We start from the raw sequence: 14,815 nt of genomic DNA, 5'->3' as shown, positions 1-14,815 counted from the left end.
TCCGTGCGGGCTGCTGGGCTGTCTCAGCCCGGGGCCTGTCTGCCCTGGGGCTGAGGAAGCGGGCCGGGGTCCCAGGGGCCTCCCAGGGGCTGGGCTGCCCGGTGAGCCCTGGCCCACAAACCCGAGGAGCCTCCCTGCCTGTGGTGTCAGTGCCGGGCCAGGTCCCTGTCCCCCCGCAGGTGGACAACGGTGGGCAGGCACCAGCGCACAGCCATGCCCCTCCCACTCTGAGGAGAAATGAGATGAGTGTTTTGTAGCGGGGTCCTGAGGTGGGGCAGCAGCGGCGGGCGCCGGGGAAGCGGGTGGGCAGGGGGCGTCCCCTCCTCTGCCAGAGGAGGCCGGCGGAGTGGCCGCTGTGTGGACGCGTCCAGCCTGGGCCCCGCTCCCGCAGCCTAGCCCTAGCCCTGCCCCGCCGGCAGCCCGGGGCCCCCGTCAAGCAAAGCTGACCTCCTGTTGGCCCCCCGCGGCTGGCCTGGGGTCCCTGAGGGTGGGGAGGCCAGGGACAGAGGGGCGGGCTTTCTGGAAGTCGGGGGTCCTGCGGCAGCGGCAGCCTGATGAGAGGCAGCAAGGCAGGCGCTCCGGGCCGGCGCGGTCAGACGCCCGCCTTGTCGCTGTAGAAGGGCGTGACGTGGAACATATAGCAGTGTGTGCACACGCGCACAGGCTTCACCTGCCCGTAGCGGGGCAGCGGCGCTGAGTGCGATGAGCAGCGGGAGCAGAAGATCTAGGAGCAGAAGGGACCGGCTTGGCGGGCAGGGCCTGCACAGCTCCCCCCCCCCCGGCCCCCCCAGACACCTCCCATCCTGGTAGGAGCTGTCGGGCTAAGGAGCTGGGACCCTCAGAAAACCCTGGGCAGGGCTCTCCGGAGGGCTCCAGGCCCATACCACGGCCACTGCAGCTCCTGTTCAGAGCCAAGCTCCCCTCCACCCTACCCCGGCTCCGACTGGCCAGGGCTGGGCACGCACGCTTCGTGGACTGAGCCCCTGGAGTCATGGCCGGGCCTCTGCACAAAGACCCCAAAGGCCCCATCAGCCACGCAGAGCAGCGTGGGTCCTGACTTCCAGACAGCAGGTGGTCCTCCCGTGGCCCCGCCGACCTCCCCCGCACCTGCGGCAGTGCCCGCCCCGCCCCGCGGCCCCACCTACCTTCCCGCAGCTTCGGCAGTGGTGTTTCCGGCGGATGACGGTGAAGGGCGCTTTGCACGCGGTGCAGAAGCCGCAGGCCTCGTCGGGCACCCACTCGGGGGGATCTGTCACGAGAGCGGGGGCACATCACCACCGCGGGTGGGCGGCTGGGGCCAGGGGTGGAGGCCTGGGGTGTGTGCAGCTGCCCCCCACCCACCCCGACTTCTGCTCGGACCCGGCTGCGATTCAGGAAACCCTGTGCAGGTGACCCGAGTGCCCGGCTGCAGCCCACGCCTCACCCCAGGCCAGGCCACCAGGGCTGACGGTGTGTGTGACAGGAGCACCTGCTGGATGACCACACCCTGGCCCCGGCCCTCTCCTGTCCAGATTCTGCCTGCAGCTCTGGCCACCCTGGGCCAGGTGCTCTCCTGCAGCGTGTACCTCAGCCAGGCCTCCTGCCCACCATGGGCTAAGGGCCCTGCGTCCCCACCCGGCCACCAGGCTCCTGCCCACCACGGGCTAAGGACCCTGAGTCCCCACCCGGCCACCAGGCTCCTGCCCACCACGGGCTAAGGGCCCTCCTGACAGATGGGCCCTGTGTCCCCACCCGGCCACCAGGCCTCCTGCTCACCATGGGCTAAGGGTCCTCCCTGGCCCTGAGTCCCCACCCAGCCACCAGGCTCCTGCCCACCACGGGCTAAGGGCCCTCCTGACAGATGGGCCCTGTGTCCCCACCCGGCCACCAGGCTCCTGCCCCACCGTGGGCTAAGGGCCTCCTGACAGATGGGCCCTGCGTCCCCACCGGCCACCAGGCTCCTGCCCACCGTGGGCTAAGGACCCTGAGTCCCCACCCGGCCACCAGGCTCCTGCCCACCACGGGCTAAGGGCCTCCTGACAGATGGGCCCTGTGTCCCCACCCAGCCACTAGGCCTCCTGCTCACCATGGGCTAAGGGTCCTCCCTGGCCCTGCGTCCCCACCCAGCCACCAGGCTCCTGCTCACCATGGGCTAAGGGTCCTCCCTGGCCCTGCGTCCCCACCCGGCCACCAGGCTCCTGCCCACCGTGGGCTAAGGGCCTCCTGACAGATGGGCCCTGCGTCCCCACCCGGCCACCAGGCCTCCTGCTCACCGTGGGCTAAGGGCCTCCTGACAGATGGGCCCTGCGTCCCCACCCGGCCACCAGGCTCCTGCCCACCGTGGGCTAAGGACCCTGAGTCCCCACCCGGCCACCAGGCTCCTGCCCACCACGGGCTAAGGGCCTCCTGACAGATGGGCCCTGTGTCCCCACCCAGCCACTAGGCCTCCTGCTCACCATGGGCTAAGGGTCCTCCCTGGCCCTGCGTCCCCACCCGGCCACCAGGCTCCTGGCAGAGGCTCCCACACGAACGCCCTTGGCTCCCGTGACTCCTGCACTCAAGGGAGCGTCTGGGTCCCCAGGAGCTGCAGGTGAACTGCTGGGTGTCAGGCGTGGGCCTGTTCCCCAGGACCCTGAGCCACAGCCAGGCCTCAGCCCTGCGCCCCTGCACCTTCTGCCCACCAGGCTGAGACATGGAGGACCAGGCCCGCGGGAGGGCCGTGAGGTCGCGGGGCAGGGAGGGCCCTGTTGCCCACTGGGAAGCCAGGAGGGAAGCAGGTGGGAGGCTGTTCCCAGGGCAGCCGCGCACCCTGGTGGCCTACAGAGAGCTTCGGTGGACGAGAGCTGCCTTCCCGAGCCTGTGTCTGGGCCAGAGGTGAAGCGTCCAGCGCAGGCCCCGTCACTCTCCGCCCCGCAGGTGAGCTTCCCACACACCTTCAAAGTCCCCATCACAGGTCTTGGCTGCGAGCTCGGAGGACGACAGGGTCTCTTGGCACAGGGCGCAGTCCTCCAAGGCGGCACTCCGCAGTGTCTGGGTGACTGGGAGAGAGAGCTGCTGTGTGGTACACACTCGTGCACCGTGCCCCGCCCCGGTGGGCACAGCTGGTGCAGCCAACAGGGGGTCGGCTCCCCCAAACCCAGTGACCACAGCAGGTGGAGTACGTCACCGGAGCAGGCTGGGTCTGGCCCCGGCCAGGGTCTTTCAGCCTGATGGCTCCTTCTCTGTGGGGACCCTGGAGCGAGCAGCTGCCCCTGCCCATGGGCATCCCGCCCAGGTCCTGCATCTGTGGCCCCCAGGCAGGGCGAGGCCCGAGGGGCCCACAACCCTGTCCGCAGAGCCAGTCCACACTGCCAGCTTTCGGAAGCAGGGTTTCCAGAGTGCCGCCCTGCCCTGACTCCCTGGCAGGGTGTGGGCTGTGCAGCACACCCTAAGGCAGAGCTGGTCAGCACAGGCTCCTCCCACGGGCCAGGACCCTGCTGCCAGGGCTCCGGGAGGGCAGCGGCCTGTGTGCCCAGATCCCTGGCAGCAGAAGCCCCCAGAACAGACCCTCAGCCCAGCATGAGGGGCAGCCAGCAGGGGTGGCGCCTGCTTCTACCTTCAGACTCTGCAGGAACCAAGGGCCCACCTCTCTGTGCCCAATCCATCCCTGCCACGATGCCTCCCCCCATACACGCCACGTCATGTGTATGACGTGTGTGACCATGTGGGCTTGTGCGAACATGTGTGTGCCTGCTATGTCTGTGAGAGCATGTGTGTCTGCATGTGTGTCTGCATGTGTGAGAGAGCACGTGTGGACCTGCCGTGTGCTGAGGGAGGCAAATTATAGCAGGTAGCAGACTTCTCGCCATTTCCCATTTTCTTGAATGTGGGTGGCTCTGAGGGGGAGGGGACCCCGCTACGTCTGGGTCTGGGTGTGGGTGGCTCTGAGGGGGAGGGGACGCCGCTACGTCTGGGTCTGGGTGTGGGTGGCTCTGAGGGGGAGGGGACCCCGCTACGTCTGGTCTGGGTGTGGGTGGCTCTGAGGGGGAGGGGACCCCGCTACGTCTGGTCTGGATGTGGGTGGCTCTGAGGGGGAGGGGACCCCGCTACGTCTGGTCTGGATGTGGGTGGCTCTGAGGTGGGGGGACCCCGCTACGTCTGGGTCTGGGTGTGGGTGGCTCTGAGGGGGAGGGGAACCCGCTACGTCTGGGTCTGGGTGTGGGTGGCTCTGAGGTGGGGGGACCCCGCTACGTCTGGGTCTGGATGTGGGTGGCTCTGAGGGGGAGGGGACCCCGCTACGTCTGGGTCTGGGTGTGGGTGGCTCTGAGGGGGAGGGGACCCCGCTACGTCTGGGTCTGGGTGTGGGTGGCTCTGGAGGGGACCCCGTTGTGCCTGGGTCTGGGTGTGGGTGGCTCTGAGGGGGAGGGGACCCCGTTACGTCTGGGTCTGGGTGTGGGTGGCTCTGAGGGGGAGGGGACCCCGCTACGTCTGGGTCTGGGTGTGGGTGGCTCTGAGGGGGAGGGGACCCCGCTACGTCTGGGTCTGGATGTGGGTGGCTCTGAGGGGGAGGGGACCCCGCTACGTCTGGGTCTGGGTGTGGGTGGCTCTGAGGGGGAGGGGACCCCGCTACGTCTGGGTCTGGGTGTGGGTGGCTCTGGAGGGGACCCCGCTACGTCTGGGTCTGGGTGTGGGTGGCTCTGAGGTGGGGGGACCCCGCTACGTCTGGGTCTGGGTGTGGGTGGCTCTGAGGTGGGGGGACCCCGCTACGTCTGGGTCTGGGTGTGGGTGGCTCTGAGGGGGAGGGGACCCCGCTACGTCTGGGTCTGGGTGTGGGTGGCTCTGAGGGGGAGGGGACCCCGCTACGTCTGGGTCTGGGTGTGGGTGGCTCTGAGGTGGGGGGACCCCGCTACGTCTGGGTCTGGGTGTGGGTGGCTCTGAGGGGGGGGGACCCCGCTACGTCTGGGTCTGGGTGTGGGTGGCTCTGGAGGGGACCCCGTTGTGTCTGGGTCTGGGTGTGGGTGGCTCTGGAGGGGACCCCGCTACGTCTGGGTCTGGGTGTGGGTGGCTCTGGAGGGGACCCCGTTGTGTCTGGGTCTGGGTGTGGGTGGCTCTGGAGGGGACCCCGCTACGTCTGGGTCTGGGTGTGGGTGGCTCTGGAGGGGACCCCGCTACGTCTGGGTCTGGGTGTGGGTGGCTCTGAGGGGGAGGGGACCCCGCTACGTCTGGGTCTGGGTGTGGGTGGCTCTGGAGGGGACCCCGTTGTGCCTGGGTCTGGGTGTGGGTGGCTCTGAGGGGGAGGGGACCCCGCTACATCTGGGTCTGGATGTGGGTGGCTCTGGAGGGGACCCCGTTGTGCCTGGGTCTGGGTGTGGGTGGCTCTGAGGGGGAGGGGACCCCGCTACGTCTGGGTCTGGGTGTGGGTGGCTCTGAGGGGGAGGGGACCCCGCTACGTCTGGGTCTGGGTTTGGGTGGCTCTGGAGGGGACCCCGTTGTGCCTGGGTCTGGGTGTGGGTGGCTCTGAGGGGGAGGGGACCCCGCTACGTCTGGGTCTGGATGTGGGTGGCTCTGAGGTGGGGGGACCCCGCTACGTCTGGGTCTGGGTGTGGGTGGCTCTGAGGGGGAGGGGACCCCGCTACGTCTGGGTCTGGGTGTGGGTGGCTCTGAGGGGGAGGGGACCCCGCTACGTCTGGGTCTGGGTGTGGGTGGCTCTGAGGTGGGGGGACCCCGCTACGTCTGGGTCTGGATGTGGGTGGCTCTGGAGGGGACCCCGTTGTGCCTGGGTCTGGGTGTGGGTGGCTCTGAGGGGGAGGGGACCCCGCTACGTCTGGGTCTGGGTGTGGGTGGCTCTGAGGGGGAGGGGACCCCGCTACGTCTGGGTCTGGGTGTGGGTGGCTCTGGAGGGGACCCCGTTGTGCCTGGGTCTGGGTGTGGGTGGCTCTGAGGGGGAGGGGACCCCGCTACGTCTGGGTCTGGATGTGGGTGGCTCTGAGGGGGAGGGGACCCCGCTACGTCTGGGTCTGGGTGTGGGTGGCTCTGAGGTGGGGGGACCCCGCTACGTCTGGGTCTGGGTGTGGGTGGCTCTGAGGGGGAGGGGACCCCGCTACGTCTGGGTCTGGGTGTGGGTGGCTCTGGAGGGGACCCCGTTGTGCCTGGGTCTGGGTGTGGGTGGCTCTGAGGGGGAGGGGACCCCGCTACGTCTGGGTCTGGATGTGGGTGGCTCTGAGGTGGGGGGACCCCGCTACGTCTGGGTCTGGGTGTGGGTGGCATTGAGGGGGAGGGGACCCCGTTACGTCTGGGTCTGGGTGTGGGTGGCTCTGGAGGGGACCCCGTTGTGCCTGGGTCTGGGTGTGGGTGGCTCTGGAGGGGACCCCGCTACGTCTGGGTCTGGGTGTGGGTGGCTCTGAGGGGGAGGGGACCCCGTTACGTCTGGGTCTGGGTGTGGGTGGCTCTGGAGGGGACCCCGTTGTGCCTGGGTCTGGGTGTGGGTGGCTCTGAGGGGGAGGGGACCCGCTACGTCTGGGTCTGGGTGTGGGTGGCTCTGAGGGGGAGGGGACCCCGTTACGTCTGGGTCTGGGTGTGGGTGGCTCTGGAGGGGACCCCGTTGTGCCTGGGTCTGGGTGTGGGTGGCTCTGAGGGGGAGGGGACCCGCTACGTCTGGGTCTGGGTGTGGGTGGCTCTGAGGGGGAGGGGACCCCGTTACGTCTGGGTCTGGGTGTGGGTGGCTCTGAGGGGGAGGGGACCCCGCTACGTCTGGGTCTGGATGTGGGTGGCTCTGAGGGGGAGGGGACCCCGCTACGTCTGGGTCTGGATGTGGGTGGCTCTGAGGGGGAGGGGACCCGCTACGTCTGGGTCTGGATGTGGGTGGCTCTGAGGGGGAGGGGACCCCGCTACGTCTGGGTCTGGGTGTGGGTGGCTCTGAGGGGGAGGGGACCCCGCTACGTCTGGGTCTGGGTGTGGGTGGCTCTGGAGGGGACCCCGTTGTGCCTGGGTCTGGGTGTGGGTGGCTCTGAGGGGGAGGGGACCCCGCTACGTCTGGGTCTGGATGTGGGTGGCTCTGAGGTGGGGGGACCCCGCTACGTCTGGGTCTGGGTGTGGGTGGCTCTGAGGGGGAGGGGACCCCGTTACGTCTGGGTCTGGGTGTGGGTGGCTCTGGAGGGGACCCCGTTGTGCCTGGGTCTGGGTGTGGGTGGCTCTGGAGGGGACCCCGCTACGTCTGGGTCTGGGTGTGGGTGGCTCTGAGGGGGAGGGGACCCCGTTACGTCTGGGTCTGGGTGTGGGTGGCTCTGGAGGGGACCCCGTTGTGCCTGGGTCTGGGTGTGGGTGGCTCTGAGGGGGAGGGGACCCGCTACGTCTGGGTCTGGGTGTGGATGGCTCTGAGGGGGAGGGGACCCCGCTACGTCTGGGTCTGGATGTGGGTGGCTCTGAGGTGGGGGGACCCCGTTACGTCTGGTCTGAATGTGGGTGGCTCTGAGGGGGAGGGGACCCCGTTGTGCCTGGGTCTGGGTGTGGGTGGCTCTGAGGGGGAGGGGACCCGTTGTGCCTGGGTCTGGATGTGGGTGGCTCTGAGGGGGAGGGGACCCCGCTACGTCTGGGTCTTGGTGTGGGTGGCTCTGAGGGGGAGGGGACCCCGTTACGTCTGGGTCTGGGTGTGGGTGGCTCTGAGGTGGGGGGACCCCGCTACGTCTGGGTCTGGGTGTGGGTGGCTCTGAGGTGGGGGGACCCCGCTACGTCTGGGTCTGGGTGTGGGTGGCTCTGAGGTGGGGGGACCCCGCTACGTCTGGGTCTGGATGTGGGTGGCTCTGAGGGGGAGGGGACCCCGCTACGTCTGGGTCTGGGTGTGGGTGGCTCTGGAGGGGGCCCGTTGTGTCTGGGTCTGGGTGTGGGTGGCTCTGAGGGGGAGGGGACCCCGCTACGTCTGGGTCTGGATGTGGGTGGCTCTGAGGGGGAGGGGACCCCGCTACGTCTGGGTCTGGGTGTGGGTGGCTCTGGAGGGGACCCGGCTACGTCTGGGTCTGGGTGTGGGTGGCTCTGAGGTGGGGGGACCCCGCTACGTCTGGGTCTGGGTGTGGGTGGCTCTGAGGTGGGGGGACCCCGCTACGTCTGGGTCTGGGTGTGGGTGGCTCTGAGGTGGGGGGACCCCGCTATGTCTGGGTCTGGGTGTGGGTGGCTCTGAGGTGGGGGGACCCCGCTACGTCTGGGTCTGGATGTGGGTGGCTCTGAGGGGGAGGGGACCCCGCTACGTCTGGGTCTGGGTGTGGGTGGCTCTGGAGGGGGCCCGTTGTGTCTGGGTCTGGGTGTGGGTGGCTCTGAGGGGGAGGGGACCCCGCTACGTCTGGGTCTGGGTGTGGGTGGCTCTGAGGGGGAGGGGACCCCGCTACGTCTGGGTCTGGGTGTGGGTGGCTCTGAGGGGGAGGGGACCCGTTGTGTCTGGTCTGGGTGTGGGTGGCTCTGAGGGGGAGGGGACCCCGCTACGTCTGGGTCTGGGTGTGGGTGGCTCTGAGGGGGAGGGGACCCGTTGTGTCTGGTCTGGGTGTGGGTGGCTCTGAGGTGGGGGGACCCCGCTACGTCTGGGTCTGGGTGTGGGTGGCTCTGAGGGGGAGGGGACCCCGTTACGTCTGGGTCTGGGTGTGGGTGGCTCTGGAGGGGACCCCGTTGTGTCTGGGTCTGGGTGTGGGTGGCTCTGAGGGGGAGGGGACCCCGCTACGTCTGGGTCTGGGTGTGGGTGGCTCTGAGGGGGAGGGGACCCCGCTACGTCTGGGTCTGGGTGTGGGTGGCTCTGAGGGGGAGGGGACCCGTTGTGTCTGGTCTGGGTGTGGGTGGCTCTGAGGGGGAGGGGACCCCGCTACGTCTGGGTCTGGGTGTGGGTGGCTCTGAGGGGGAGGGGACCCGTTGTGTCTGGTCTGGGTGTGGGTGGCTCTGAGGTGGGGGGACCCCGCTACGTCTGGGTCTGGGTGTGGGTGGCTCTGAGGGGGAGGGGACCCCGCTACGTCTGGGTCTGGGTGTGGGTGGCTCTGGAGGGGACCCCGTTGTGTCTGGGTCTGGATGTGGGTGGCTCTGAGGGGGAGGGGACCCCGCTACGTCTGGGTCTGGATGTGGGTGGCTCTGGAGGGGACCCCGCTACGTCTGGGTCTGGGTGTGGGTGGCTCTGAGGGGGAGGGGACCCCGTTATGTCTGGGTCTGGATGTGGGTGGCTCTGAGGTGGGGGGACCCCGTTACGTCTGGTCTGAATGTGGGTGGCTCTGGAGGGGACCCCGTTGTGCCTGGGTCTGGGTGTGGGTGGCTCTGAGGGGGAGGGGACCTGCTACGTCTGGGTCTGGGTGTGGGTGGCTCTGAGGGGGAGGGGACCCCGCTACGTCTGGGTCTGGGTGTGGGTGGCTCTGAGGGGGAGGGGACCCCGTTACGTCTGGGTCTGGGTGTGGGTGGCTCTGAGGTGGGGGGACCCCGCTACGTCTGGGTCTGGGAATGGGTGGCTCTGAGGTGGGGGGACCCCGCTACGTCTGGGTCTGGGTGTGGGTGGCTCTGAGGTGGGGGGACCCCGCTACGTCTGGGTCTGGATGTGGGTGGCTCTGAGGGGGAGGGGACCCCGCTACGTCTGGGTCTGGGTGTGGGTGGCTCTGGAGGGGGCCCGTTGTGTCTGGGTCTGGGTGTGGGTGGCTCTGAGGGGGAGGGGACCCCGCTACGTCTGGGTCTGGGTGTGGGTGGCTCTGAGGGGGAGGGGACCCCGCTACGTCTGGGTCTGGGTGTGGGTGGCTCTGGAGGGGGCCCGTTGTGCCTGGGTCTGGGTGTGGGTGGCTCTGAGGTGGGGGGACCCCGTTACGTCTGGGTCTGAATGTGGGTGGCTCTGAGGTGGGGGGACCCCGTTACGTCTGGATCTGAATGTGGGTGGCTCTGGAGGGGACCCCGTTGTGCCTGGGTCTGGGTGTGGGTGGCTCTGAGGGGGAGGGGACCCCGCTACGTCTGGGTCTGGGTGTGGGTGGCTCTGAGGTGGGGGGACCCCGCTACGTCTGGGTCTGGATGTGGGTGGCTCTGAGGGGGAGGGGACCCCGCTACGTCTGGGTCTGGATATGGGTGGCTCTGAGGGGGAGGGGACCCGTTGTGTCTGGTCTGGGTGTGGGTGGCTCTGAGGGGGAGGGGACCCCGCTACGTCTGGGTCTGGGTGTGGGTGGCTCTGAGGGGGAGGGGACCCGTTGTGTCTGGTCTGGGTGTGGGTGGCTCTGAGGTGGGGGGACGCCGCTACGTCTGGGTCTGGGTGTGGGTGGCTCTGAGGGGGAGGGGACCCGTTGTGTCTGGTCTGGATGTGGGTGGCTCTGAGGGGGAGGGGACCCCGCTACGTCTGGGTCTGGGTGTGGGTGGCTCTGAGGTGGGGGGACCCCGCTACGTCTGGGTCTGGGTGTGGGTGGCTCTGAGGGGGAGGGGACCCCGTTACGTCTGGGTCTGGATGTGGGTGGCTCTGGAGGGGACCCCGCTACGTCTGGGTCTGGGTGTGGGTGATTCTGAGGGGGAGGGGACCCCGTTATGTCTGGGTCTGGGTGTGGGTGGCTCTGAGGGGGAGGGGACCCCGTTACGTCTGGGTCTGGGTGTGGGTGGCTCTGGAGGGGACCCCGTTGTGCCTGGGTCTGGGTGTGGGTGGCTCTGAGGGGGAGGGGACCCCGCTACGTCTGGGTCTGGGTGTGGGTGGCTCTGAGGGGGAGGGGACCCCGCTACGTCTGGGTCTGGATGTGGGTGGCTCTGAGGTGGGGGGACCCCGTTACGTCTGGTCTGAATGTGGGTGGCTCTGAGGGGGAGGGGACCCCGTTGTGCCTGGGTCTGGGTGTGGGTGGCTCTGAGGGGGAGGGGACCCGTTGTGCCTGGGTCTGGGTGTGGGTGGCTCTGAGGGGGAGGGGACCCGTTGTGCCTGGGTCTGGATGTGGGTGGCTCTGAGGGGGAGGGGACCCGCTACGTCTGGGTCTGGGTGTGGGTGGCTCTGAGGGGGAGGGGACCCCGCTACGTCTGGGTCTGGGTGTGGGTGGCTCTGAGGGGGAGGGGACCCCGCTACGTCTGGGTCTGGATGTGGGTGGCTCTGAGGGGGAGGGGACCCCGCTACGTCTGGGTCTGGATGTGGGTGGCTCTGAGGGGGAGGGGACCCGCTACGTCTGGGTCTGGATGTGGGTGGCTCTGAGGGGGAGGGGACCCCGCTACGTCTGGGTCTGGGTGTGGGTGGCTCTGAGGGGGAGGGGACCCCGCTACGTCTGGGTCTGGGTGTGGGTGGCTCTGGAGGGGACCCCGTTGTGCCTGGGTCTGGGTGTGGGTGGCTCTGAGGGGGAGGGGACCCCGGTACGTCTGGGTCTGGATGTGGGTGGCTCTGAGGTGGGGGGACCCCGCTACGTCTGGGTCTGGGTGTGGGTGGCTCTGAGGGGGAGGGGACCCCGTTACATCTGGGTCTGGGTGTGGGTGGCTCTGAGGGGGAGGGGACCCCGTTACGTCTGGGTCTGGATGTGGGTGGCTCTGAGGGGGAGGGGACCCGCTACGTCTGGGTCTGGGTGTGGGTGGCTCTGAGGGGGAGGGGACCCCGTTACGTCTGGGTCTGGGTGTGGGTGGCTCTGAGGGGGAGGGGACCCCGCTACGTCTGGGTCTGGATGTGGGTGGCTCTGAGGTGGGGGGACCCCGTTACGTCTGGTCTGAATGTGGGTGGCTCTGAGGGGGAGGGGACCCCGTTGTGCCTGGGTCTGGGTGTGGGTGGCTCTGAGGGGGAGGGGACCCCGTTACGTCTGGGTCTGGGTGTGGGTGGCTCTGAGGGGGAGGGGACCCCGCTACGTCTGGGTCTGGGTGTGGGTGGCTCTGAGGGGGAGGGGACCCCGTTACGTCTGGGTCTGGGTGTGGGTGGCTCTGAGGTGGGGGGACCCCGCTACGTCTGGGTCTGGGTGTGGGTGGCTCTGAGGTGGGGGGACCCCGCTACGTCTGGGTCTGGGTGTGGGTGGCTCTGAGGTGGGGGGACCCCGCTACGTCTGGGTCTGGATGTGGGTGGCTCTGAGGGGGAGGGGACCCCGCTACGTCTGGGTCTGGGTGTGGGTGGCTCTGGAGGGGGCCCGTTGTGTCTGGGTCTGGGTGTGGGTGGCTCTGAGGGGGAGGGGACCCCGCTACGTCTGGGTCTGGATGTGGGTGGCTCTGAGGGGGAGGGGACCCCGCTACGTCTGGGTCTGGGTGTGGGTGGCTCTGGAGGGGACCCCGCTACGTCTGGGTCTGGGTGTGGGTGGCTCTGAGGTGGGGGGACCCCGCTACGTCTGGGTCTGGGTGTGGGTGGCTCTGAGGTGGGGGGACCCCGCTACGTCTGGGTCTGGGTGTGGGTGGCTCTGAGGTGGGGGGACCCCGCTACGTCTGGGTCTGGGTGTGGGTGGCTCTGAGGTGGGGGGACCCCGCTACGTCTGGGTCTGGATGTGGGTGGCTCTGAGGGGGAGGGGACCCCGCTACGTCTGGGTCTGGGTGTGGGTGGCTCTGGAGGGGGCCCGTTGTGTCTGGGTCTGGGTGTGGGTGGCTCTGAGGGGGAGGGGACCCCGCTACGTCTGGGTCTGGGTGTGGGTGGCTCTGAGGGGGAGGGGACCCCGCTACGTCTGGGTCTGGGTGTGGGTGGCTCTGAGGGGGAGGGGACCCGTTGTGTCTGGTCTGGGTGTGGGTGGCTCTGAGGGGGAGGGGACCCCGCTACGTCTGGGTCTGGGTGTGGGTGGCTCTGAGGGGGAGGGGACCCGTTGTGTCTGGTCTGGGTGTGGGTGGCTCTGAGGTGGGGGGACCCCGCTACGTCTGGGTCTGGGTGTGGGTGGCTCTGAGGGGGAGGGGACCCCGCTACGTCTGGGTCTGGGTGTGGGTGGCTCTGGAGGGGACCCCGTTGTGTCTGGGTCTGGATGTGGGTGGCTCTGAGGGGGAGGGGACCCCGCTACGTCTGGGTCTGGATGTGGGTGGCTCTGGAGGGGACCCCGCTACGTCTGGGTCTGGGTGTGGGTGGCTCTGAGGGGGAGGGGACCCCGTTATGTCTGGGTCTGGATGTGGGTGGCTCTGAGGTGGGGGGACCCCGTTACGTCTGGTCTGAATGTGGGTGGCTCTGGAGGGGACCCCGTTGTGCCTGGGTCTGGGTGTGGGTGGCTCTGAGGGGGAGGGGACCTGCTACGTCTGGGTCTGGGTGTGGGTGGCTCTGAGGGGGAGGGGACCCCGCTACGTCTGGGTCTGGGTGTGGGTGGCTATGAGGGGGAGGGGACCCCGTTACGTCTGGGTCTGGGTGTGGGTGGCTCTGAGGTGGGGGGACCCCGCTACGTCTGGGTCTGGGTGTGGGTGGCTCTGAGGTGGGGGGACCCCGCTACGTCTGGGTCTGGGTGTGGGTGGCTCTGAGGTGGGGGGACCCCGCTACGTCTGGGTCTGGATGTGGGTGGCTCTGAGGGGGAGGGGACCCCGCTACGTCTGGGTCTGGGTGTGGGTGGCTCTGGAGGGGGCCCGTTGTGTCTGGGTCTGGGTGTGGGTGGCTCTGAGGGGGAGGGGACCCCGCTACGTCTGGGTCTGGGTGTGGGTGGCTCTGAGGGGGAGGGGACCCCGCTACGTCTGGGTCTGGGTGTGGGTGGCTCTGGAGGGGGCCCGTTGTGCCTGGGTCTGGGTGTGGGTGGCTCTGAGGTGGGGGGACCCCGTTACGTCTGGGTCTGAATGTGGGTGGCTCTGAGGTGGGGGGACCCCGTTACGTCTGGATCTGAATGTGGGTGGCTCTGGAGGGGACCCCGTTGTGCCTGGGTCTGGGTGTGGGTGGCTCTGAGGGGGAGGGGACCCCGCTACGTCTGGGTCTGGGTGTGGGTGGCTCTGAGGTGGGGGGACCCCGCTACGTCTGGGTCTGGATGTGGGTGGCTCTGAGGGGGAGGGGACCCCGCTACGTCTGGGTCTGGATATGGGTGGCTCTGAGGGGGAGGGGACCCGTTGTGTCTGGTCTGGGTGTGGGTGGCTCTGAGGGGGAGGGGACCCCGCTACGTCTGGGTCTGGGTGTGGGTGGCTCTGAGGGGGAGGGGACCCGTTGTGTCTGGTCTGGGTGTGGGTGGCTCTGAGGTGGGGGGACCCCGCTACGTCTGGGTCTGGGTGTGGGTGGCTCTGAGGGGGAGGGGACCCGTTGTGTCTGGTCTGGATGTGGGTGGCTCTGAGGGGGAGGGGACCCCGCTACGTCTGGGTCTGGGTGTGGGTGGCTCTGAGGTGGGGGGACCCCGCTACGTCTGTGTCTGGGTGTGGGTGGCTCTGAGGGGGAGGGGACCCCGCTACGTCTGGGTCTGGATGTGGGTGGCTCTGGAGGGGACCCCGCTACGTCTGGGTCTGGGTGTGGGTGGCTCTGAGGGGGAGGGGACCCCGTTATGTCTGGGTCTGGGTGTGGGTGGCTCTGAGGGGGAGGGGACCCCGTTACGTCTGGGTCTGGGTGTGGGTGGCTCTGGAGGGGACCCCGTTGTGCCTGGGTCTGGGTGTGGGTGGCTCTGAGGGGGAGGGGACCCCGCTACGTCTGGGTCTGGGTGTGGGTGGCTCTGAGGGGGAGGGGACCCCGCTACGTCTGGGTCTGGATGTGGGTGGCTCTGAGGTGGGGGGACCCCGTTACGTCTGGTCTGAATGTGGGTGGCTCTGAGGGGGAGGGGACCCCGTTGTGCCTGGGTCTGGGTGTGGGTGGCTCTGAGGGGGAGGGGGCCCGTTGTGTCTGGGTCTGGGTGTGGGTGGCTCTGAGGGGGAGGGGACCCCGCTACGTCTGGGTCTGGGTGTGGGTGGCTCTGAGGTGGGGGGACCCCGCTACGTCTGGGTCTGGGTGTGGGTGGCTCTGAGGTGGGGGGACCCCGCTACGTCTGGGTCTGGGTGTGGGTGGCTCTGAGGTGGGGGG

At 69.1% G+C, this 14,815-nt stretch overlaps 1 protein-coding gene across 1 annotated transcript in view; it reads right to left on the bottom strand.

Moving 5' to 3' along the window:
• Positions 1-403: 403 nt before the first annotated feature.
• Positions 404-14,815, bottom strand: part of ZFYVE28 (zinc finger FYVE-type containing 28) — a 121,649-nt gene continuing 107,237 nt past the window's right edge. The window contains exons 11-13 of the mRNA XM_062212943.1: positions 2,913-3,017; positions 1,146-1,249; positions 404-724 (exon numbers count right to left, since the gene is read on the bottom strand). Of these exons, the coding sequence (XP_062068927.1) occupies positions 593-724; positions 1,146-1,249; positions 2,913-3,017 (341 nt within the window). The 3' untranslated portion in view covers positions 404-592. The remainder of the gene's footprint in view (positions 725-1,145; positions 1,250-2,912; positions 3,018-14,815) is intronic.

This window comes from Lepus europaeus, chromosome 16, assembly GCF_033115175.1.
Source record: "Lepus europaeus isolate LE1 chromosome 16, mLepTim1.pri, whole genome shotgun sequence".
NCBI classification, from domain to species: Eukaryota; Metazoa; Chordata; class Mammalia; order Lagomorpha; family Leporidae; genus Lepus; species Lepus europaeus.
This window is presented reverse-complemented; position numbering and strand designations above follow the sequence as displayed.